Genomic DNA, 26,843 nt, shown 5'->3' on the forward strand with positions numbered 1-26,843 from the left:
ATTTGGCAAAATAATACCTGCAATTATCCAAATTGTCTAAATAAAATTCACTTTACGTGATCAAATTAAACACACTTCCGACCGTCAAACATAATATGCCCAATACACACTCATTCATAAACACACCCACCCATATATATATATATATATATATATATATATATATATACATGTATATTCCAAATAGAAAGAGTTGATATCACACAGTCAAAATAATTCAATGAAAAAGCAGGAAAATATGCAGTTCCAAAATATATTTAAATCACCAGTGCTTTCTGGATATTAACATCCACCCTCAGGAGAGGATGGATGTTTAAAAAATCCAGAAAGCGCTAGTGATTTAATATTTTGGAACTGCATATTTTCCTGCTTTTTTATTGAATTATATATATATATATATATATATATATATATATATATATATATGCGGAAAAAGAAACTGCATTATAAAATTTAGTATAATTTTTCTATATTTATTGTTTGTATTTATAAAATCTAAACAATCGATAAAGGTGATGTTTTTTTTAACAATATCAGATAGTACCCAACTCAGATGCACGGACTTTTTCATGGCTAGTGAACACATGCTGTTAATTGAAATGTTCGTACGCACGAGTTTTACTGTCCAATACTGTTTGGAGTAAGAAGTGTAAAAGGTTTGTTTGACACTATTCGTTAAGGAAAGCACTTTAGTTTTGACAAAAGTTACCCTTCTGTCATGCCATCACTCGGCGAAAACCAACGTAATCGTGCTGTTGGGATGCTTCAAGCTGGAATGGCACAAAATATCGTAGCAAGACACTTTGGAGTTTATCGGAACACCATCCAGTCATTATGGAGACGTTTCCAACAATCTGATAACACTCAGTATCGACCACATTCTGGGCGTCCTCGTGTGACGTCGCGTCGACAGGACAACCACAATAGACGTGTGCATTTGAGAAATCGTTTGCAGACAGCAAGTTTGACTGCTCGTAGCATTCCTGGACTTCGACTAATCAGTCCAAGAACTGTGCGTAATCGTCTGTGCGAGCACAACATCAGACCAAGACGTCCAGCGGTGCGCCCAATACTGCTTCAACGTCATCGTATCGCTAGACTAGCGTGATGCAGACGACATCTGCGATTCAAAATACAGGACTGAGCCAATATTCTGTTCACTGATGAATCCAGATTTCATTTGGATAGCAGTGACGGCCGTTTTAGATTGTATCGTCGCGTTGGGGAGTGGTACCAGGACGCTTGTGTTGTGCAACGTGGACAATTCGGTGGAGGTAGCGTTATGGTGTTGGATGGAATAACAACACGTGGAAGGACCCCTCTACAAATTGTCAATGGAAATCTCACCGGCGTACGCTTTCGAGATGAAATTGTTTAGCGCCATGTGATACCCTTCATACAGAGACAGCAAAATCACATCACTCTGCAGCAAGACAACGCAAGGCCACATGTTGCACGTGTAGTCAGGGATTTTTTTGTTCAACAGAATGTCGATGTCTTGCCTTGATCAGCTGTTTCCCCCGATTTATCGCCGATCAAGCACGTCTGGGATGAAATGGAACGACGTCTACGCCGTTTACCAAATCAGCCAGTGACATTGGCTGATTTAGGCCAGACTTTAAACAACATCCCTCAAGTATTTCTGAACATTTTAGTGGCATCAATGAGGCGCTGTTGTCAAGCATGCGTGAATGCAAATGGTGGTCACACGTGTTATTAACTTTGTTAATTCAAGTTCGAATACCAGTGTCTTTCGAGTGTGCTGAAATTGACGTTATTCCACGTTAACATTAATGGATTATTAAATGTTGTAACGAATACATTTGTTAACAGTATTACAAAAAATAAAATTTGTATATTATTATTTTTATTATTTTTTCATATATTAAATAATGCACAATTTCTTTTTTCCGCATATAATATATATATATATATATATATATATATATATATATATATATATATATACTTACAAAATTATAATTCATGCTTGTTGTAATGATTTTTAGTGATTATGTCTGTCAATTTGAAATATTTCTTAATTGAAAATTCATCTACATGTACGTGTAGCAGACCTATTGATTGTGAGTGACAGATAATGATATAATTTTTTCAATTTTTCTATTAAACATTTAAGAAAAACATGCATTATCAGGTGTACATTCGAAGACTTCGTTGTATCCGAGTACTGCGACTCTTCTACACTTATGACTGCATTTCTATCGCCAAATTTCACATACATGTACATGAAAAGTGAAGATACCCTAGTTCAAAGTTATGGAATTATCAGTTTGTCAAGGTGAATACGACCATATATATCACACGATATAACCCTATATGGATACTAGCTTTCCTCGTCCCCTATAGCCACTTGTGCTTGTGTCGAATGCTTTGTTGTTAGGAATCTGTTCTTCATTTCTTCTTTGAAAATTTTAGACTGCTTAAATTCTGATTTTCTGTCTTCTTTAACTGGTGGCAGTGAAAGAGCTTTTAAGAAGTTTTGAAGTTTCGTTTCTTCATCTTCATATTGTAAGCTTACGGCTTGATCTTCCATCTGTTTTGGTAATTTCTTTGGTTGCATACCAGATTCTATCTTGTTATCTTTGTTATTTGAATCTAAAAGTCAAAAAAGGTTTTTAGATTATTTCGTATGTTAACATTCTGAAATGTATGAAAGACGAGTTTCAGAACAACATACATTCGTGATTTCTTAGTGAACATGTTGCCTATTGTATAATAATAACTTCTAGAAACATATCTAATATCTAATAAATTCATTACATGTTATTATCATTTTAAACTAATAACAGAAATAATCATTAAAGTAAACGTACCCTCTTTTAGAATGTTGTTTATCGTATCCTGACAGTCTTTAACCTTCTGCGCAGCTTCCTGATCAATTTTTGATACAGCATCGTATAAAAAGTTGTAATTACCCAACTGTATCTTTCTATCATGAACTAAAGACTCAAAAATCTCATCAAATTCTTTTCCATGGCCATGCAGAGATTGGGGTGTATGATGTTTGAGGAGAATCTTTAATTCCTTTAAAGCGTTTGAGTCACGAGATTTTTGTTCATCGAAGTAGAATATCCTACGTAGCTGTATGATCATCAATGATTCTTTGTCCCTGGCATTCACTTCTGCAAAAACAAATCTATAAAATCATATGTAAATAATGTCGGTTCGTTCATTCACCTGTTATTATCAGCTACGGCTCCTTGAAAAGGTTTGGTTTTATACTGTTTAACGTCCCTCTAGAGAGTATTTCACTCATATTGAGATATCACCAATGCCAGTGAAGGGCTGCAGAATTTAGGCCTATGCTCGGCGCTTACGGCCTTTGAGCAGGGAAGAATCTTTATCGTGCCACACCTGCTGTGACATTAGTTTTTGCAGTCTCTTCCAAAGGATCGCCCCATTTAGTAGCCTCTTATGACAATCAAGAGGTACTGAGGGCCCACTCTAACCCGGATCCCTACGGGACCTCTTGACAAGTAAAGTAGAGACCCTGAAGCGTACTACTACACTACTTGCACGGAATGGTACGAAACGATTCTTCCACGGAACGGTTTGCACTGAACGGTCTGCACGGAACGCTTCGCACGAAATGTTGACAACTTTGTAGGCTTGGCTTGCACGCTTTGTGAACGATGTGCACGAAACGGTAGGCAAGGCCCAAACGCTTTAATTTTTTCGGCACTATTTGGTTCTTCCTGGGGTTAGTCAGTGGCGTAGCTTTCATTGAGGCAACCGAGGCAGCTGCCTCGGTAAAAAAAAAACAACACCTTTTACGTTGTTAAAATGTCGATAGCGTCTGGGGGCGCAGCCCCCCAGACCCCCTGCCTCGGTAATATTCGAACCCAAGCTACGCCTATGTTAGTTTAAACAAGAAATAGTTTCAATATAATGGCAATATTCTAGGTATTAGAAAAGGTTGCGAAAGAAATGATAATGATCCATTTTGAAACAATTGCTCACGTATGACACGGTAAATTTCATTTTTACTAATTACCTCAATGACTTATGAACACGTTGGAATAAAAACAAATGAATAATTTGTTTTAACATTGGAAATAAAAGAAGATGGAAAAATTGTATCGTCGTGTAATATTGATTATTCAACTTTTACTGATCCATTACTCTATTACATTAATTGCAAATGACTATGAAATAATCACTTCTGTTTCGCTATTTTTGTACATTCAATCTTAGTGTCGTTAATACACAAGTGCAATTTGTATATTCCAGGCCTCTTCACAGAGACAAATGTTGAATAAACCTATAACTGTTTATATAATTGTATGACAACAGATAAAATGATTAAAAATAAACTTCTCGTCAGGCAAGACTGAACCATTCTCGTGGAGTGGTGCATCTAGACACTGTATTAGGCAGTCGATAAGAACCTGTCACTTTGGATAAGAAGGAAAAATACAAAACAAAACGAAGAAATCAAAACATGATTGAAATAGATTGAGAAATAAATATAAATGAATGAACAAAACAAATAATGACTAGGCCTAACTGCAGTAATGATCAACATAATTATTCTTCAACTACATGTACATGCATGTATGCGAGTATGCGAGCGGATCTAACATTTGATTTTAGTAAGATGGTTATTTTTGTCTCAATTTTAAACCTAAAGAAAACTGCATTCATATTTAAGAGACAAAATATTATAAACACCTCTTTTGTCATATTTCAATTGTCCCCGCCGATTTTCACACTTTTTGTACGAATGTTAATTTCAAATACCCGGATTAGCTGACCTAAAGTAATATGGTAAAGAAAAAGCAACTTGGAATTCGCGTAGAATACACAAGTTATACACAGACCTGTCGGTCTTTGCATTATGCAAACAGTTCCGATAAACAATTTGGATGAAAATATTTTTATTTAAGACGTGAAACTTGATAAAATTTAGAAATTCATTTCAAAATTAAGGATTAACTACCTCACGCATAGCTCTTATCCTTAGACGAATTTGACTCCACTTTTTTTGGCACTCTGTTTTTCCCTAAAATAGCTCTAAAAGTTTATTGTGATTTCGGATTTCAAATATTTCGGTTGAGCATCACTGAAGAGACATTATTTGTCGAAATGCGCATCTGGTGCATCAAAATTGGTACCGTATAGGTTTTACATCATACAAGTGCACCAAGACAAATAAATTATTCCTATATATAAAAAATACCGAGGGCAGAGATATATCATGTCTCTGTACTTGCTGGAAACTACTAAGAGTGTTAAAATATGGTATCGGATTTTGCGCTACCTGGTGTTTTATAATAACTGTTTTCTTTCGATTAAATCCATATATTCACTGTTGAAAGTCCGTCTGAGAGAAATTTTGAGATAATTGCTCCAATTCCCAACGATTTCCAACTGTCCTACTCGCATACCGAAATGACTAGCACGTTTCGCACGGTCTGTAAGTGTCTAAGGACATGGTTTGATCAATCTGCATGTTTCTATGGGCGTTGTTTGATCATGTACAGAATGATTCTTGCACGAAGTGGTTTGCACGGAACGCTGAATGGTCTGCACGAAACGGTGAACGGTTCGCACGGAACGCTGAACATTCTGCACGGAACGGTGAACGGTTTGCACGGAACGAAACGAAACGCTTTGGAGGTGTAGTAGCACGCTTCAGGGTCTGTAAGGAATGCAATACTATCATTTGGAAGAACCTCATATGCCACGAAGGATTGATAAAAGGAATGCAGAGTGTTCTTGCATTATGAAATAAACATTCTTTAAAAAACCCGCGCATTTTTAGAAATGCATTTATGAAAATTAGTGTTTGATTAACAGACTCTAAATATATTCCAGTTAATCATCTCTATGCTTTGAATTTAACCATCAGGTAATTTGTTACGTGTGTGCTACCTGAACAATGGGCCTGAAATCCAGTGTCTTGTACATGTAATAATGGATTGTTAAAGGTTATTTAGAATTTGAGAATTATTATAGGTTATAGACTTTGTATGGGGAAATATGATGACCGAGTTTTTTGGCGCGAAGACGGACCGAGCTTACGAGGTCCGTTCGCGACAAAAAACGAGGTCGTCATATTTCCCATACAAAGTCTATAACCTTTTTATTATATACTTTCAATTTCATTTAGAAACTAACAATAATTTTATTTTTAACAATAATTTTATCGGTTTAACTGAGTAAAAGATGAAAAACACGAAAAATTTGAAAATTAACGGCGTAGAAAGTTGATTGTGACGTAATGTTTGCGGGCCGGAATGTTTCCGGGCATATATCGTGTGATATATGCCCGCAAACTTTTAAAGAAAAAAGAAGAGATGAAATTGAAAGTATATAATAAGTTGATATATTAGAAGATAAAGACTTCAAGGGCTATGGAAATTTCCTTTCAAAAATCTTACCGCCACCGTCTGCCATTTTACGCTAACCACACGGAAAGACACTGCCAGGTTACGGGCTCTGTAAATACATCGCAGGCCAGATGTAGCTAGGCGTCAACTAGAGTTAAAAAAAAAAAAAAAAAAGAAATATAAATAAATACATCAACTCTCACTATATTACCATACTCAGTACCCTTAATTTTAATAAGAGGCCCAAAGGCCTTATTGGTCACCTGGATACTGGTATAAAAGTATCACTTTTCCCAAGGGCTATGAAATCTAGAACAAATTTCCTGTTCTGAATATCTAAGGAAAATTACAGTATAGAACAAGATGTGTTCTTTGAACTTCAATACCCTCAAAAGTGCATACACTGATGAGAAAGCTTTGCATAATATAATAGGTGTATTAACATTAAAACATTAAAAGATATGACTAATTTGGACCTATCCTAGAGTCACAACCCTGGGTTGTGAAATTCACCTCTTTTTGTACATCTTTTTCTGCTATTCCTAAGTATGCATTTAGATTTTATAGAGTATCAGCAAACTTACACATAAACACTATACATTGTACACTATATACTAAGTTTGGCCCCACCGTGAGTCAGAACCCCTATCTCGGGGATCATGAAATTTACAATTTTGGTAGATGCCGTCGTGCTCTACATCATTATGCATTTAGATTTCTTAAATATGTTCGGTTCTAGAGAAGAAGATTTTTGAAAATTGGTAAGTTTTTGCCCTGCCTTTAAGGCCCCAGGGGTGCAGGATTCCTGAAATTTACAATTTATGTACACCTTGTCCCAAAGAGGCTTCATACCAAATTTGAAAAGAAATAGAATGGCAGTTATCAAGAAGTTAAAAATTTCTATTGTTCACACATTTAATAACTTACCATTTTGGCCACACCCTAATACCAAAACCTCTACCCCTGGGATAATCAGATTTACAATTTTGGTAAAGGAATACGTGCTCGTTCTAAATATCCATTTAGTTTCAATTTAGTATCAATAGCACTAACGAAGATGTTATTTAAGTGTTTTACACATAAACACTATTAATATAGTAAGTTTTGCCCCGCCATGGGGGTCAGAACACCTACCCCGGGCATCATGAAATTTACAATTTTGGTAGAGGCCTTCCTGATCTACATCATTATGCATTTAGTTTTTCTTACACATGTGCGGTTATAGAGAAGATTATTTGAAAATTGGTCAATTTGTGGCAATTTGCCCCTAGGGCCCCAGGAATCCTAAAATTTACAATTTATGTCCCCCTTGTCCCATAGATAATTGGAATGGTAGTTATGAAGACGAAGTTAAAAATGTTCAATTGTTAACGCACGACGATGGACGACAACCAATTGCAATAGGTCACCTGAGTTTACTCCGGTGGATAAAGGTAGATAAAGATAAAAAGCTCATGTGTAAAAAGCAGAGTCTATCTTTAAAAAAAAATGTGCTTTTATTCGCTTCAAAATAAAACGTTGTGTTGCCATGACCATCTGTGTGTGCACGTGTGTAGAACACAAGATTTCAACACCACGAAGTAATTACGAGGTGAAATACAAAAAATTATACCAAGAAATAACCAATAACACGAATAATTTGATTGTCAAACTTTCGGGTTGACCTCCTCCTTCCTCAGGAAAAACGAAAAGTTTATACAAGGTGGATAAAGATAGTGAAAGATCTGCAAAAACTAGCACTAAATTTACAAGCGTCTTTACACTGCAAATAACATATTTATTGCTTTTGATCTATTTTGGCTAATTAATATATTTCCTAGGTAGCCATGAATTTGCCTCATTCTTATTCCAAATATAAGGTCGGGTTCCAGAGGCCTCCAGAGACGTTGAAGCTGCATCCTTAAGATATGCTCTATACAACTCATATCACTCTGTCTTTCTTGGGTTCAGCACAATTTAGTGTCAATTGAGAGTGACACCCCCTGACTAGAATAATCTCTTCGCTTGAAATCACCCGGAGGCCTCGCGGATTACAACGCTATGAAACGTTTTAGGTAAAATCTAAAACAAAATCCAAAGCATCACTAGAATTATATCAATAAAGGTGGATAATTGACGTTTTTCCAGTTTATTTGTAGTGTAATTTAAAATTGCTGATAAGATGTGAATGAATCACACATGAAAAAAATAAAAGACTAAATAATGTTTATTTCTTAATTGATAAGATTTCAAAACCATTCACTTATGCACCTACCTTTAATCACTTGGAAAATAGGTGGTGTTATGCCATTTTGACTAATACTTTCTTTAAATCACCCTCACACTGATAGTTAATGAATAATGACATCCAATTTTCATTTCAGATGCCATTTCAAAAGTCGTGTTGACCTGCAATATCTATGTAAGTAGATGTTACAAGGAAGTTTAAATTACTTTGAAAAGGGTTTTAAATTTTCATCTAATGCAAACAAGGATACTTTAAATCATCTATTTCACCACATATTGATCGTTATAAAAATGGCTGAACGATCAACCATTAAGGTATTCACAAACCGTCACTACGATCATTTATCTGATAACAGTTCAAACTTTAGACCACAAAGGACATGTTCAGGGATTATGGACGTCCATGTATATGGACAATCTTATTCCAATCGAAAGGAACTTATTATAAATGCACTAAATGTATTTAGTAAAATCAGAACGGAATTAAGAAAAAACCCGAAGCCCACACCGTTCTCCTGATATGGTTAGTTACAGTTAGTCGACAATATAAGTATTGTATGATTAAGATATGAAATAGAAATAAACTTGATTTAACTAAAAAACTATGGCATTACGTTTTGCAGATAAACAAGAAGTCTTATATAACGAAAATATTCATGGATTACAATTTCTCTTTGAATACAAACAACACGATGGACAATTTTATGATAACGAAAGTATACATCAGTGGCTAGATAAATCGTAACTAGAGATTTTGGAGGGCGATGTCAGACACATAAGTCAGAAACTGGAACCAAACGCGTGTTTGCTGCACTTTATTCTGCAAAAATCGGTCTAACACAATGGAATCTTGGATGACGCTCACGGAGGCTCTAAAATGAGCATTTCCGATTATACAAAGAACACAAACGTAATATAGTAGAAAAGAAGACATTTAAAACTAAAACAAAAACCAGTCAAATTATAAAAATATTGCATTCTTTTCAACTGCCTTTGGAGTTGCATGAGTTTTCAAAAGGAAACGACTGGAAAGAGATCGTGAGAACTGAACCAATCCTACAATACAATCGTTCATTTTACTGTTTGCTGCAGATAGGTGTTCGGTTCGAGTATGTATTCTATGTTATCCATCGACCGAAGAAGTTACATTTCATCCTTCTAAACCAATAGGAATTAGCTTGCTACATAAGGACTATTACGTTTGCATTATTCCAAAAGACAAAGGTACATCATTTGATACTTTATGTATATGGTTGCGGTAGCTCAATGGTAGAGTGTTCGCTTCGTAACTGGGAAGTAGTAAGTTCGAGCCCTTATCGTGCTATGGCTGAATCAAACCTAAGACATAAACGTAGGTAGTGATTGCTCCTTCTCGCCAAACGGTTGGCAGTTAGAGGTGAGAATCACGGGTCTTCCTCACATGACTTTAAAATGGAGGTCCTGTGTCGCGACAGTCGTCGGCACGTTAAAGAAACCTCACTGCTATGGTCGTAAAGCACTAAGCATAGGTCTAAATTTGTTATACTTCACCTACAGCTGGTGACGTCTCAATATGAACAAAACATTCTCGAAGGGATGCAAAACAAACGACTAATCAAAACTTTTCGGATATGATGTTATAAAGGGAGGTCCCGTGTCGCGGCAGGCATTGAAATTAGATACCACATTCAAACGGATCTGGGCGCTAGGCACGGGTGTCGTACTTCACCTACAGCTGGTGACGTACATGTTCTTATACTTTTCAACACTATACACGGCCATTCCTCACGATAAATTAAAGACTAGACTTTTTGACATCATAGACAGTTCCTTCTTCAACAAAAATGGAAAAAGGAAATATTCATATCTAGTGATCAATAATCCAAAAACTTACTTTGTTAAACACCACTCTGATTCCACGCACAAGTACTATAAAGTACTCTGAAGTTGAAATAAAAAAAATATGCTAGAGTTCCTCATTGACAATATCTTCGTGGTCTTTGGTGATTAGGTCTTCCAACAGTCTGTTGGAATTCCCATGGGCACGAATTGTGATCCTTTGTTAGCTGACCTGTTTCTATATTCATATGAAGCAGAATTTATTCAAAAAATCTCTTGCTGTAGCGTTCAATATCGACGACGTTTTGTCTAAAACAATAATAACTTTCATTAATATGTCGATTCGATATATTCCTGTGAGATCGAAATAAAAGACACCACAGAGTCATCAACGTCTGCTTCATACTTATATATTTTATTGAAAGTAGACATTAACGGCAAACTGACAACTCAACTATATGACAAACAGGATGATTTCAGCTTCTCCATAGTCAACTTCCCATATTTAGGTTACAATATTCCATTATCACCTGCATATGGTGTTTATATCTTTCAACTGATTCGATACCCAAGAGCTTGTTCTGCGTATAGTCAGTTTTTAAATCGAGGCAAGCTACTGACAAACAAGTTGATTGTACAGGGGTTTCAACGATCTTGATTGAAGTCAGCATTTCGCAAATTGTATGGTCGTTATAACGATCTAGTTCGTCAATACAACTAAACCTATCATTGGGTCAAATGCTGTCTGACATGTTTCATACCTATTGTTAAGCCGTTCTTGGCACACTGATTTTGACTACGGATAACTCCGTTTACCTGATCAGAATATACGTTTCACGGCGAGTGTGACCGGTCAACTGGGGGTGCTTACTCCTCCTAGACACCCGATCCCATCTCTGGTGTGTCCAGGGGTCCGTGTTTGCCCAGTTATCTATTTTGTATTGTTTATAGGAGTTAAAGGGATTGATCACTTTCGTTATCTTCACCTTTCACATGCATACATACATGTAAAACTTATACGGTACCAATTTTGATGCACCAGTTGCGCATTTCGACAAATAATGTCTCTTCAGTTATGCTCAAGCCGAAATTTTGGAAATTCGAAATAACAATAAACTTGTAAGAGCTAACAGTTCAAACTAGAGTGCCAAAACAATGGAGCCAAATTCGTCCAAGGATAAGAACTACATACATACATACATACATACATACATACAAACAAGTTTTTCTTTATTAGTGATATACAGTAGGTATTTGCATTAATTTACTACAGATCGCCAATTTGAGGGGGGAAAACAGACTATGAACGACTTCAATATCAGATGATAAAGAAGTCCTTCACTGGAGTACTCATTGGAACAGAAAATTTAGAGACTGTTTTCATTTGGGAATTTTCATTCTTAGACGGTAAGCAATGCAAAATTAACAGTGATAGAGAGTTAATTTATATAACAGTCAAATCACTTATCTGATACGCCAAGCAACGTCACATTAGTGCACATTAATTGCTAGAACCGGGCAAAATTGAACGTAAAATATCCAGATTTGAATTACCAAATATCCGCAGATGGGACGTAAAACAAACAATTAACCTTGGAACTACTATATACCGGTCGCGGTAGTTCAGTGGTAGAGCGTTCTCTTCGCACCGGGATGTCGTAAGTTCGATCCCCACTCGTGCCATGGCCGAGTCAAACCAAAGACGTTAAAATGGGTAATGATTGCTCCTAAGCCAAATGCTCGGCATTTAGACTGAAGTAAGAATCACGTGTCTTTCGGATATGACCGAACACGGAGGTCCCGTGTCGCGAGAGGCGTTGAATCGTTGAAGTACCCTTACTGCTACGGCCCTGGAGCTAAACATCGGTCTAAATTTGTGCTTCCTCACCTACACCTGGTGACGTCTGAACACGAGTGAAAAGTTCTGAACGGAACTTAAAAAACCCAACTAACCAATCAAACAACTTTCGATAGTAAAATCATCCCTCATTTATCATTTTGATAATCATTCATATAAATTATCCTTAAAAAGATGAAATAGGCAACGGTCTATTGATTGATTGATTATTGTTTAACATCCCTCTCGAGAAAAAAATCACTCATATGAAAACGTCACCAATGCCGTTGAAGGGCCGTAAAATTTAGGCCTATGCTCGGCGCTTATGACCTTTGAGCAGGGAAGGAATTTTATCGTGCCATACTTGCTGTGACAAAGGGCCTTGGTTTATGCGGCCTCATCCGAATGACCGTCTCATTTAGTCGCCTCTTACGACAAGCAAGGGGTACTGATGATCTATCCTAACCCGGCTCCCCATGGGAGCAACGGTCTATTTATTACTAGCAAAGGTTACATGACTTGTTAATTTAATAAACGTTCTTCTCATTTCAATCGAATGATTGATTGATTTTTGTTAATTGTTTAACGCCCCTCTCGAGAATCTTTCACTCATATGGAGGCATTTCCATTGCCGTAATCTCGGTTGAGATTCGGCTTGGCAGAATAGTGAATATATGGACCGAGGGCTTCACCGAATCTCGGAGCAGTCCTTCATAAATCAGCTTCAGCGGTTGCTGAAGTGATTGACAAGTCATGTAAACTTTGCTTGTAAGAAATAGACCGTTGCTCCCGTTGGGATCCGGGTTAGAATAGTATTACTGTGGTCTAGTTTACATTTACCACGGCAGTCGGGCGATAAAGTTACGACATAACTACGGACTACGGGAAAACGATGTTTGAAAATCTGTTTAACTTTCATCTAAACAAAATTGTTAAGACCACGAAACATGTGATTCCTTTCGAAAATCTTACATCCACCCTCTACCATCATATTCTAACCGCACAGAAAGATACTGCCAGGTTAAAGGCTCTGTTGGAACATCGCAGGCCAAATGTAACTAGGCTTTAAGTAGAGTTAAAAAGAGAAATATAAATAAATACATCTGGTGTGTCCAGGGGTCCGTGTTTGCCCAACTATCTATTTTGTATTGCTTGTAGGAGTTATGAGATTGATCACTGTTCGTTATCTTCACCTTGCATCAACTATATTACCATACTCAATACCCTTGATTCTAAGAACCCCATGTGTAACAAAGCAGAGTCTGTCGTAACGAAATTATTGTGCTTTTATTCGCATCAAAATACAATGCTGTGTTGCCATGACATATAATTATATGTTTTACATGTATATGAATCACTACCACTCGTATTTCTACTTATGAATATCCAATTTATTTCTGACAATGTTTCTGTGTGTGAAGCACTAGATTTCAACATTACAAAGTGGATACATGGTCAAATACAAAAATTATATAAAGAACTAAAATGACTAACAACACGAATAATTTGATTGTCAAACTTTCGGGTTGACCTGTCCCTTCCCAAGGACAAACGAAAAAGTTTAAATTTACATAAGGTGGCTATTTAAGATATTGAAAGATGTGCAAAAACCTAGCACTAAATCTACAAACGTCTTTAAAGTGCAAATAACATATTAATTCGTTTTAACTTGCCAATCAATATGTTTTCTAGATAGCCAGAATTTTGCCCCAATGTTATTCCACATATATAGGTTCTGGTTCCAGAGGCTTCCAGAAACGCTGGAGCTTCATCCTTAAGATCTATACAACTCATGTCACTCTGTCTTTCTTGGGTTCAACACAATTTAGTGCAAATTGAGAGTGACTCACTAGAATAATATCTTCCCTTGAAATCACTCCGGAAGCTTCATGGATTATCAAAATCTAAAACACGGCTTTAGTACTGCTCTGGCAAATGTCCAGAAGAAGAAATACCGTGACAGTATCCATGACGAAGCAATGAAGATCAAAATATATATATTGAGCAATATAACACTACCACCAATAAGACTACCTCTAGACGCTCCAAACACAGAAAACCCGTAATGACCAGCGGCAAAACACTATTAAACCGCTTAAGTAAAAATTTATTTCCAAGTATCACTAGAATTATATCAATAATGGTGGATTTGTCAGTTTACTGACAAATATAATTAAAAATCGGAATTAAGATGCTAATGAATCACAAAGGAGCAAAATAACAGACTAATTAAGGTTTATCTCTTAATTGATGAAATGTCAAAACCATATGTTTACAGTTATGCACCTACCTTTATTCATTTTGAGGCTTGATGGTGTCATGTCATTTTAACGAAGATTTTCTTTAAACCACCCTAAGGTATTTGATCGATAATAACTACCGGTTTCATTTGAAATGTCATAAATCTATGCGAACAGAAAATTTCCAAGTAAGGAACTTTAACGTACCATGAAAAGGGGTTTTAAATTTTCATACTCTCTCATATCATATATTCACCTCATATAGATCGTTATAAAAATGGCTGAACGATCAACCAATTTAAGGTATTCACAAATCGTCAAAACAATCGACAAAATGTTTGTCTATCTGACAACAGTTAAACCTTATACCGACAAAGGACATGTTCGGGGATTATGAATGTCTCTGCATATGGAAAACCTTATTCCAACCGGACCATATTCAATACAAAATGCACTAGATGCATTGAGTCAAATCAAGAGGGAACTAACTAAAAATCCCGAAGCTCGCACCGTGCTCCTGACATGGCTACTTACAGTTAGACGACAACGTAAGTATGAACGATTAAGATATGAAATACAAATAAAACATGATTCCACTAAAATATTAAAACATTGCGTTTTATTGCAGATAAACCAGATTTTTTATACAACGAAAGGATTCATGGATTACAAGTTCTCTTTGAATACGAATCACAGGGTGAAACATTTCATGACGATGAAGCTGTACACAATTGGCTGGAAAAATTATCATTAGAAATTTTGAAGAGTGATGCCCGGCACAGCAGTGAGAAGCTGGGAGCAAACTCCGTTTTTACTGCACTTCATTGTGCATTGATGAGACAGAGTAAATCACAACATAATGCTTACACAATAGAATCGTGGATGTTGCTCAAGGAGACCCTGAAAATGAGCATCTCCAATTATACAAAAAGCACAAAGGTAAATATAGTAGAAAAGACACTTTAAAAAGCAAGTTAAATTATACAAATATTGCATTCCTTTCTGCTGCTTATCGCACATCAGTGCTATTTTCGGGTTCATAACGCGGGTTTGGAAAAACGAAATGAACTCAAAGCACATGTTAATACTTATGCAAATCATTTAGGATAATTACATGTATTAATGCGCCACGTAAACAAAACAACATGGAATCCTTTGAAATATGGCGACTCTGTTAAAATTGACGGTAAAGGGCATGTTATGGTAACTAAGGTTGTTCCAAGAGGAGTTTGTTTTTATGAAGTGAAAATAAACGGCGTTGAATTTGAAACAGAAATTGAAAAGGACAGACTAAGTTTAATTCCTCAAACCGTGACGAATCAGATGACGTCAAACAATAGCAACATGAAAAACGCAAAATTGCCTGTGCTGACATAGATACAAAATTGTCAACTTTCTAGTTTTACTACAAACGTTATTCAAGTCTATCATTATTATTCCTGTTTAATTTGTTGTTGTAATTTAATAATATCACTTAATATAAAAATCTTAAGATTACAATTTCAATTTAGCTATCACGTTGACGTGCTTATCTTTAGATCTCATTTCTTGCTATCAAGGACATATTTTCAGACGGTGTATTGGGGGTAGGTTGATCTCGAAATGAAAACATTCATATAAAATGGAAAGTGACTATAATATGCGTTTATTGGTAGTTGTGTTTTAAATAGAATCTTACACTCGTGCTTATGGCATATGGAATTTATGAAATTCGTTGCTGGGTTTAAATATTAGCCTCGTCAAGGCTTGGAGAATATCAAAACCGGCAACGAATTTCATAAATTTCATATGCCACAAGCATTCGTTCAAGATCCTCTATTTTAGGAGTTGCACGAGTTTTCAAAAGGAAACGACTGGAAAGAGATCGTGAGAACTGAACCAATCCTACAAGCCAATCTCCCGTTCTTTTTGGTGTTCGCTGCAGAGATGTTTTCGGTTCGAGTGTGTATTCTATGTTATCCATCGAAAGAAGAAGTTACATTTCATCCTACTAAACCTACAGACACAGTGATTAGAATTGGCTTGGTGCACAAGGATCATTATGTTTGCCTTATTCCAAAAGAGAAAGGTACATCATTTGACATTTTCATCATATACACACATACATACAAACACCTATTTATTTATCTATATGTATGTATCAAACCAACAAGAGTACCGCCAACGGTGCATAATATGCCCGTGAAAAGCTAACATAGGGTGTTTTTCTTACACCGTGATTTGTAGAACGTGGCTTCAAGTAATATCAGCAATCGTCAGGGTGTGACATACTTTCTTTGCATCGTAAAAAGACAGACCATGTATTCTCTATGTAATATTTTCACTTGACATAAATTGCATATGTACATGTACTAAGTTTGATGGTTCTAGCTCCAACGGTTCGGTCTATATCCTGTTTACTTTGAGAAACAATAGACATCCCCACTTGGCATAAAGTGTATGTGTACCAAGGTTGACGGTCTTAGTCCCAAGAGTTCCGTCTGTATACTGCCTACAAGATTTTTCTGCTAAGTGATACTGCAACCTTGACCTTTGATCTTGTAAAATAATAGGCATCTACTGTACCAAGTTGCAATATTTTGGAGCTTACGGTTAGGTTTTTATCCTGCCTACAAGGTTTTCCTACTTAGTGTTACTGCAACCTTGACCTTTGACCTTGAAAAACAATATGTATATTCCTCTCATCATGGTGGTCAAATATACCAAGTTGTAATATCCTGGAGCTTACGGTTCAGTTTGTATCCCACCCACAAAGTTTTCCTATTAAGATTTCCTACCTAGTGATACTGCGACCTTGACTTTTGATCTTGAAAAAACACTAGACATCATCTTCTCATCATGCTAATCAAATGTGTTAAGTTGTAACATCCTCGTTTATTGTCCGGTCTGTATCCTGTCCACAAGGTCCGAACAGACAGACGGACGACGCCATACCATAATTTACGTTCCGTCTTTGACGGCCGTATAAAAACGAAGGAGAATATGCAGTAATATAAACATTACATACTACCAACCCCCGTCCCCCGACAAATATTAATAATTTACATAGTTAACAACTGTTTTGTTTATGTAATATACACTGTATGTCTCTTGTTCAAGACGCGGGTAGCGTCGATGATTTGAGGTTTAAACAAGGTGCCCATGGGCAACATCGCTCACCTGAGTCACATTGGCCCATATTTAAAGATTTTCCCTATGTATTCGCATGTAAAACATTGATCCCTATTGTGGCCCCAACGTACCTTCGGGGCCATGATTTGTACAAACCTGAATCTCGACTATGTCAGGAAGCGTTCATGTAATATAAACTTTTCTGGCAAAGTGATTCTTCAGAAGATCTTTCATGATTTTCTTTACATATTTTATATAAAACTTTGATCCCTTATTGTGGCCCCACCCTACCCTTGGGGGTCATGATTTTAACAAACTTGAATCTGCACTGTCCGGAACCTTTCATGTAAATGTGTCTAACATAGTGCATATACAAAAGGTGAAGATAACGAACAGTGATCAATCTCATAACTCCTATAAGCAATACAGAATAGGGAGTTGGGCAAACATGGACCCATGGATATACTAGAGGTGGAATCAGATGCTTAAAAGGAGTAAGTATCCCCTGTCGACCAGTCACACCCGCCGTAAGCCCTATGTCTTGATCAGATAAACGGAGGTATCCGGAGTCAAAATCAGTGTGCTAAGAACAATAAGAGCACAATCGGTATGAAACACGCCAGACAGCATTTGATCCAATGATAGGTTGTATTTGCAAACTAGATCGTTGTAACGACTATAGAATTTGCAAAATGCGGACCCTAAACGAGACTGTAGAAACCCCTGTACCATCAACTTGTTTTTCAGTAGCCTGCCTTGATTCAAAAGCTGATCATACGCAGAAGAAGCTCTTGCGTATCGAATGAGTTGAGAAATATAAACACCATATACAGGTGATAATGGAATATTGCTACATAAATGTGGGAAGTTTATGACGAAGAAGCTGAAATCATCCCGTTTGTCATAAAGTTCAGTTATGAGATTGATCACTGTTCGTTATCGTCACCTTTCATCAGTGAAAAATTCTGAATGGGGCATAAAAAAGAACTTTCGATTTAACAAGCAAGGATTTCATGACTTGTCAAGTTGAAAAACGTTAAATTCTTCTCATTTCAATGGAATGTATTTACCTTCACTGACTTTTCTCTTATATTTCTATTGAAATTGACATTGCTTTCATCAGGGACAATGGGTGCATGTTTTGTTGCAAACTAGTTTAATCCAGTTTTTAGTACCACCTGTCTGTAATCATTACCAAATATGGAGTGTCATTAAGGTCAAGGGGTGCATTGGCTGTTCCGTTTAGCGTAATGAATGGGTCAATCGTATGATATTTTAGTACTTAAATCTAGTTTATATTTTAAAACAATACATGTATAGTTATAAACAATAAAATGACTTTCTATGTTGTTTCATCGGGTGATGAAGGTAGCAATCATTGCAGAAAAAATTACATAACCCGCGTAAACGGATTGTGAATTTTTTTCTGCAATGTTAGCTACCTTCATCACCCGATGAAACAACAAAGAAAGACATTTTATTGTTTAATTAAAATCCATATCAATGTATAATGGACAAAATATGATAATAAGATATTGCAAAAAAATACCACATCGTGTCAAACAACCATTTTCAGTTTGATTTTCGTTGTTTCTGTAAGTCCCATTCAAAAACTTTTCATCATAAAGCATAACCAGTTGCAGATGTTCAAAGTACAAAATATTTTGAAGTTTGAATGAAGAACCGGTCGCAGTAGCTCAGTGGTAGAGCGTTTGCTTCGTAACCAGGAGGTCGTGAGTTCGAGCCCTGCTTGTGCCATGATCGCGTCAAACCTAAGACGTTCGATTGCTCCTTCCCCAAATGCTCGGTATTTAGAAGTGAGAATTAAGGGTATTTTAGATATGACCTTATGAACGGAGGTCGCACCAGGCGTTGGTACGATAAAGATCCCTCACTACTACGGCTCTGAGCGTTTTAAAGAAGAGGTCTAAAGTAGTAGCTACTTCAGCTACAGCTGTTGTCGTTTCAATATAAAATTATCGACGGGGCGTAAAACAAACAATTAATGAATCAAGCCACGACAGTAATAGTGAACGTTCTTTATCCCTTCCATGTCTGTCGTAATATGGAAACTTTGTAAGTGCTCATCCGAAAGACACGTGACTGTAACTACTTCTACCTGGGAGGGGGGATGCAGAATTTTAAATGTATGTTCTGTCACATCCTCGGAATATCCTATGGGGATCCAGGTTGGAATAGGTCCTCAGCACATTTTGTTTGTCGTAAGAGGCGACTAAATGGAGCGGTCCTTCGGAGAATACCGCCAAAACCGAAGCCCCGTGTCGCAGTATGTGTGTCATGAGAAAGACCCCTCCCCCCCACCCCACCCCCCACCCCCCCGATCAAAAGCTGAAAGCGTCGAGCATACAGGTAGGTCTAAATTTTTCAGTCCTTCACCAGCAATGATGACATCTCCAAATGAGTGAAAAAGTCTTGATTAACATACATAACTAACCAACCAACTAATTGGAATAATGAATCGAACCCGGAAGGTTTCAAGAGGGATGAGGGCTCCCTAACAATGCTATCATGACTGACATTCTGACCTTGAGAATAATTTACACGTATCAATTGATATCGTGAATATGCATTTTTACATTGCTGTTGGAAATATTTGAGTTGATAAAATCATGTTTTCAGCAGAGAAGACGAATGCTGATAATGTCAAGGGATTGGAAAAGTCAATTAGAGATTTAAAGAAAAGCATACATGAACACGAACAACAGATTAATGAACTGAAAAAAGAAAAGAAAAAAAATAATGCGAAAATAATTGAACTCTCAGCTGAAAAGGAGAAACTCGAAAGGGAATTGGAAGAAAAGGAGAGGGAAAAAGCCAGACTGATTGATGCTGCACAGAAGAGAATGGAGGCATTTGGTATGAAATTGACACAGATGTACGTTGGCGAAATTGCAAGACAGCTTGAAAATTTGGATGTAGAAATTTAGAAATTAATTTCAAAATTGAGGATTATCTCCCTCATGCATAGCTCTTATCCTTGGACGAATTTGGCTTAACTTTTTTGGCACGCTGTTTTTGGCTATATTTAGCTCTAAAACTTCATAGTTATTTCGGCTTTCAAACATTTCGGTTGAGCATCACTGAAGAGACATTATTTGTCGAAATGCGCATCTGGTGCATCAAAATTGGTACCGTATAAGTTTTACATCATTAAAAGAATCAACATTAGAAATTATTTTTGAACGTTTCAGAAAGATATGTTACTTAATTTCATTAAGGTTATGTGGGAGTAATACATCTCCCATGTTAGATTAATTATTTGTGATATCAACCATTGATTATTATATCATTATGTTTCTCGTATATTTGATGGATGCATGTTTATCGAATAAAACATCCTGTACTGTATAATTGGGGATAACTGATAAAAATATCATCATTTACTAAAATGCCACTTTGTATAACAACATACGAATTTGGAAAAGCTTACATTAATTAAACTTTGTAGGTGAAGGAGTTGTATCTTTTGTTGGAATTTTATTCAATGGGTATAGTAGAAAATTGGGTAAACTTATGATACTAAAAGTGTGTCTGTAAATAATCAAGTTTCATTTCTGATGCTGACAAAGACAATTCGCCTAAGACTGTAATAAATAAATGACAATATCCAAGTTAGTCGAGCACTTCGAGTCGCAACTTGAGAATGTAAATAGATCCCTTTGCTAGTTATGTTCAGGATACTACAGATTTTTTGAAGAAAATAAAATAAAACTTGTAAGTGTAAAGCAAACATTACCAGATTTCTCTGTTCTATTTTGTATGGGCGTGAAATCACTTTATCCCAGTATACCTAGGAAAAAAGCTCGCGACATCATTAAAATTTATTCTAAAAGGTCCTAAATACAGAGAACCTCGATCTTTTAATTGGTGACATAACTTCATCTCTAATATGAATTCTGTCGATTCCCTGTCAAACGGTCGGTGTGATATAGTGGTCGCCGTGAGCTCTTGATCAGGTAAACAGAGTTGTCCATAGTCAAAATCAGTGTACCAAGAACGACCTAACAATTGGTATGAAACAAGTCAGAAAGCATTTGTCCTTATGCCAGGCGATGGACTAAATATGAAAAAAAAAATTCATACATTGTCAGAATGGATTAAAAGTATCAGGGGAATTTTAGAATCCCGCATTACACATATTACAGGTAAATAAAAATACCTACCATCTATCCTTCTGTGTTTAGTAAACCAGAAGTGATAAAAGAATTAGATAGGTTATATGTTTTGGTTCAGCTGGCAAATCTTGTAACATTGTCTTTGTTTGTAAGGCTCATTATTACAACTGCATTAATTCCACTTTTGGTAATCGTACTTATACTCCAGGCGCCCTTTCAAAAAATAAAATTCTTGGAAACCATGCTTTAGTTTTAAGCACATTTAATTTCCCAGTAAATGGGTCGGATGAATACGAGTTACCATACCTATATTGGATTCCTAAACTACATAAAAACCCTTACAAACAAAGATACATTGCTGGATCCAGTAAATGTTTTACCAAGCCCCTACCTTTGCTCCTCACGAAAATATCAACAGCTGTGAAGGAGAAACTTCAAACCTACTGTGCGACTACATATGCCAGAAGTGGTGTACATCAAATGTGGATTCTAAATTGTTTTAAAGAACTTGCAGTAAATTTCAAATTGCAAAACTTTTTTCAAATCAACAACATCAAAACGTATGACTTTTCAACACTTTACACGACCATTCCTCACGATAAATTAAAGACTTGATTTTTGACATCATAGACAGTTGATTCGTCAACACAAATGGAAAACGGGGATATTCATATCTAATGATCAGTCATCTAAAATTTTACTTTGTTAAACACCACTCTGATTCCATGCACAAGTACTCTGAAGTTGAACTTGAAAATATGCTGGAGTTCCTCATTGACAATATCTTCTATGGTGATCAGGTCTTTCAACAGTCTGTTGGAATTGGAATTGTGCTCCTTTGTTAGCTGATCTGTTTTTATATTCCTATGAAGCAGAATTTATTCAACAACTTCTACGAGAGAAGACAAAAAGCTCTTGCTGTGGCCTTTAATTCGATATTTAGGTATATCGACGATGTGTTATCTATTAACAATGGGAATTTTTATTCATATCTAAATTCGATATATCCCAGTGAACTTGAAATAAAAGACACCACAGAGTCGTCAACCTCTGCTTCATACTTAGGTATTTTATTGAAAGTAGGCATTAACGGCAAACTAACAACTCAACTTTATGACAAACGGGATGATTTCAGCTTCTCCATCGTCAACTTCTCTTATTTAGGTAGCAATATTTCATTATCACCTACATATGGTGTTTATATCTTACATGTACAACTGATTCCATACGCAAGAGTTTTTTCTGCGTATGGTCAGTTTTTAAATCAAGACAGGCTAATGAAAAACGAGTTTGATGGTACAGGGGTTTCAACAGTCTCGTTTAAAGTCAGCATTTTGCAAATTCTATGGTCGTTATAACGATCTAGTTTGCCAATACAACCTTTCATTGGGTCAAATGTCAGACGTGTTTTACACCAAGTGTTAGGCCATTCTTGGCACACTGATTTTGACTACGGATAACTCCGTTTACCTGATCACTATATAGGGCTCACTACGGGTGTAACCGGTCGACAGGCGATGCTTACTCCTCCTAGGCACCTGCTCCCACATATGGTGTGTCCAGGGGTCCGTGTTTGTTCAACTATCTATTTTGTATTGCTTATAGGAGTTATGAGATTGATTCATGTTCGTTATCTTCACCTTTCTCAATAACAGATGAACTCCTTTATACTGCCTTATACTGCAAACCAACAGATAAACATATGTATCTTAATAAAATCTCTAACCACCCCTAACCAACAAAAAAATAATCTATTCCTTTTGGAATTGGGCTCCGTGCGTGAAGGATTTGTTTCACAGAAGAACATTAATAAATTCAACGAAAGAAAGAATAATTTAAGAAAACACGGTTATTAGAAAGTAGATAAACTCGACCGATCAAATCTCTTAAACTACAGAACAAAGGTGAAGCAAGGTAACCCTGTTCCCATCGTGGTAAACTATTCTAAAGGACTTCCCAATATTCACTTGATTTTTTAAAACCGTCAAAAAATCTTCAAAATTCTGACCAGCTCAAAAATGTTTTTAGAGATATGACCATAGTGGCTTTTAAAAGAGACAAAAATTTAAAAATCATTCTGGTACATATACACAATAATCTATTTTTAGAAAAGAAAAGTAATGATACTAAAAATGTATTTTATGTCAATATCAAGTCATTTTTAAAAACTAATCAATTTGAGGGCTGTGACGGTAACAAATATTATATAAAAAAGTATATCAATTGTAAATCTACCAATGTAGTTGATGGAGTGTTTTGCAAAAATTGCGGCAATATATATGGTATATGTGTGAGAAAATGGGGTAACTTTATACTAAAGACATGTTTTGAATTTGCATTTATTAGACGAGAAACCGATGACCCTATTGCTATTCATTTCTATACAGATTTTCATAGTATAGACGATTATTCTATAATAGAAATTGAAAAACTTTACAAAGATATTTATCGTCGTTTTTATGGCATCTCAAACGTTGCAATATTTGATCTTTTCCATTTGTATTGTATAATTTTCCATTTGCATTCTATATTTTCCATTTACATTGTATAATTGTTTATTTGCATTGTATAATTTCCATTTGTATTGTATAATTTTCCATTTGTATTGTATAATTTTTCATTTTATTCTATATTTTCTATTTGTATTGCGTAAATTTTCATTTGTATAATTTCCATTGTACTGTATAATTTTTCATTTGTATTCTATATTTTCCATTTATATTGTATAATTTTTCATTTGTATTGTGTCCCAGGGATTATTTATTTTGATTTGTTACGAAGGATTGCATTAGTTAACGTTGCTTTGAGAATTGTTCACTGATATACCACAAATGTAGATGTGCTAAGCGCACAGGGCCGTAGCAATGACGGTTCTTTATCGTGCCAACGCCTGCACCGACACGGAATATCTGCCTTTAAGGTCATATCGGAACGACCCGTGATTCTCACTTTTAAATGCCGAGTGTTTGGCAAACGAGCAATCACTGCCTTTCTTTATGTCTTGGGTTTGATGCGGCAATGACAGGAGCGGTTCTCGAACTCACGACCTCCCTCCCACAAACCAAGCAATATATCACAGAGCTACCGCGACCAGGTCCATGCAGGACTAGTTATTTTTAAAAATACGTAGCAAGCTCTAGCAATGGCGAATCCCCCCTCCCAACATGATCAATTATCTTAATAGAACTGTCTAGAAAAGCATACACATTTTATTTAGAATCGGGATTTCGGCCCATCGGTCCCCACCAATTGTTAACATCGAGTTTGGTTTGTTACAACTATTCAATGGATTAATCTTAAGTTATCGTTTATCGAATTTGGTAATGCGCGAGATGTTGAAGAGATCAAGTACAGGAGCCACGTTTCGCAGGAATGTACCGTATTTGCTAAATATAATGGCGTAACTCAACCCAACCCCCAATTAATTTATCGCTTTTATGCGCCTAATGTGATCAGCATATTCAAACTAGTCACGTGTTTAACCACTGGCTGGTCTAGATAATTCTGAATGAATCGATGCAGTAAACAGCTGGATGTCTGGGGACCTAGTGAGTCCATGACAAAGCCTTGGTGGTGGTGGTAGGAGGGGGTGCAGGGAGGGGGCCGAAGTCCCCTAAAACAAGTGTGTTCTGACAAAATAAAACGTACATGTGTGCTTTTTTCGACATTTCTATACAAAATAAACAAAATATCATATTTGTGAAGGGAGGGGGGAGGGGTTCTCCCGGCGCAAGATTCGTTATTGCTAGCTACATGTATGTTCAACTAATCCTATATGGGACCGGTCGCGGTAGTTCAGTGATATACCCTTTGGTTCGTAACCATGAGGTCGCATGTTCGAGTTCTACTCGTGTCATGGCTGCATCAAACTTTAGACGTAAATATAGTTAATACTTTCCCATACGGATGGTAATTTAAAAGTGAGATTCACGGGTCTTTCGGATAATGTGACCTTAATATAGGATTAAACATTGTTTTTGAAGAATTTATCGATGTGTAAACTCCGGACATTTTACTCACAAACTGAATAAAAGTGCGAAGCACTTTTATGTTAAGTTTGTGAGTAAAATGTCCGGAGTTTACTCATCGATAAATTCTTCAAAAAGAATGTTTGATTCTTATAATTCCAATTCATTCATTTTATCAACGATTGCAAAAAATTGAATAGTTTCCCCGCACTATGTTATTTGTTTTCAGGCGTGTATGAATACATCGCGTTTTCGGATTTATTGATGTATAACCTCTTGTTCAGCTTTATTTTTGTCCAATCAAAACAATTGTAATAAATAACATCGGAATTATAAGCAGATATTCCGTGTTGCGGCAGGCGTTGGCACGTTAATTGTACCCTCACTGCTCCTCCACTGTGCGTTAGGCATAGTAAGTCTATTTGTGGTACGTCACCTACAGCTGGTGACGGCTAAATATAAGTGGGACCTAAACTAATGAAATCCTTTGTAACAAATTAAAATAAACAATCCCTCGGATACAATACAAATGAAAGATTTTGCAATGCAAATGGAAATTATACAATGCAACCGAAAAAATTATATAATACAAATGGAAAATATAGAGTGCAAATGAAAAACAAGAGGCCCATGGGCCACATCGCTCACCTGAGTCACCTTGGTCCATATCAGAAGATTTTCCATATCTATTTGCATGTAAAACCGTAGTCCCTATTATGGCCCCAAACCTACCCTTGGATGCCATGTTTTTGCAAACTTGAATCTACACTATGTCAGAAAGCTTTCATGTAAATGTGAACTTCTTTGGCCCAATGGTTCTTGAGAAGAAGATTTTTAAAGATTTTTCCTATATAATTGTATGTAAAACTTTGACCCCCTATTGTGGCCCCATCCGACCCCCGGGGACCATGATCTTAACAATTTATAATCTGCACTATATCAGGAAGCTTTCATATAAACCTCAGCTTTTCTGGCTCAGTGGTTCTTGAGAAGAAGATTTTAAAAGATTTTTCCTATAAATTTGTATGTAAAACTTTGATGCCCCCCTTGAGGCCCCATCCAATCCCCGGGGTCCATGATTTTAACAAACTTGAATCTGCACTATATCAAAAACAAAAAAAAAACTGAAAAAAAAGCAACAAAAAAAAAACAAC

At 36.3% G+C, this 26,843-nt stretch overlaps 2 protein-coding genes across 5 annotated transcripts; one reads left to right on the forward strand and one right to left on the reverse strand.

The window, feature by feature from the left end:
• Positions 1-459: 459 nt before the first annotated feature.
• On the reverse strand, positions 460-14,664 carry LOC125652941 (uncharacterized). 2 transcript variants are annotated; one of them, XM_048882428.2, is made up of 4 exons: positions 14,525-14,664; positions 6,405-6,501; positions 2,835-3,143; positions 460-2,616 (listed from the first exon to the last, which is right to left on the reverse strand). In XM_048882428.2, the coding sequence occupies exons 2-4, from the start codon at positions 6,418-6,420 to the stop codon at positions 2,345-2,347; spliced, it is 597 nt and encodes a 198-aa protein (XP_048738385.2). In that variant the 5' UTR covers positions 6,421-6,501; positions 14,525-14,664; the 3' UTR covers positions 460-2,344. The 2 variants fall into 2 exon arrangements, with proteins under 2 accessions (XP_048738385.2, XP_056021899.1); XM_056165924.1 differs by lacking the exon at positions 14,525-14,664 and adding an exon at positions 8,608-8,728.
• Positions 7,797-21,835, forward strand: LOC125652943 (uncharacterized). Of its 3 annotated transcripts, XM_056165923.1 has the most exons (5): positions 7,797-8,407; positions 8,717-8,754; positions 15,103-15,413; positions 16,299-16,542; positions 20,226-21,775. In XM_056165923.1, exons 1-5 carry the CDS (start codon positions 8,394-8,396, stop codon positions 20,531-20,533), a joined length of 915 nt encoding a protein of 304 aa, XP_056021898.1. In that variant the 5' UTR covers positions 7,797-8,393; the 3' UTR covers positions 20,534-21,775. The 3 variants fall into 3 exon arrangements, with proteins under 3 accessions (XP_056021898.1, XP_048738387.2, XP_048738386.2); XM_048882430.2 differs by lacking the exons at positions 7,797-8,407; positions 8,717-8,754 and adding an exon at positions 11,684-15,022 and having other exon boundaries at positions 20,229-21,835; XM_048882429.2 differs by lacking the exons at positions 7,797-8,407; positions 8,717-8,754 and adding an exon at positions 11,691-15,022.
• Positions 21,836-26,843: the final 5,008 nt, after the last annotated feature.

Source organism: Ostrea edulis, chromosome 5, assembly GCF_947568905.1.
Source record: "Ostrea edulis chromosome 5, xbOstEdul1.1, whole genome shotgun sequence".
In the NCBI taxonomy this organism is placed as follows: Eukaryota; Metazoa; Mollusca; class Bivalvia; order Ostreida; family Ostreidae; genus Ostrea; species Ostrea edulis.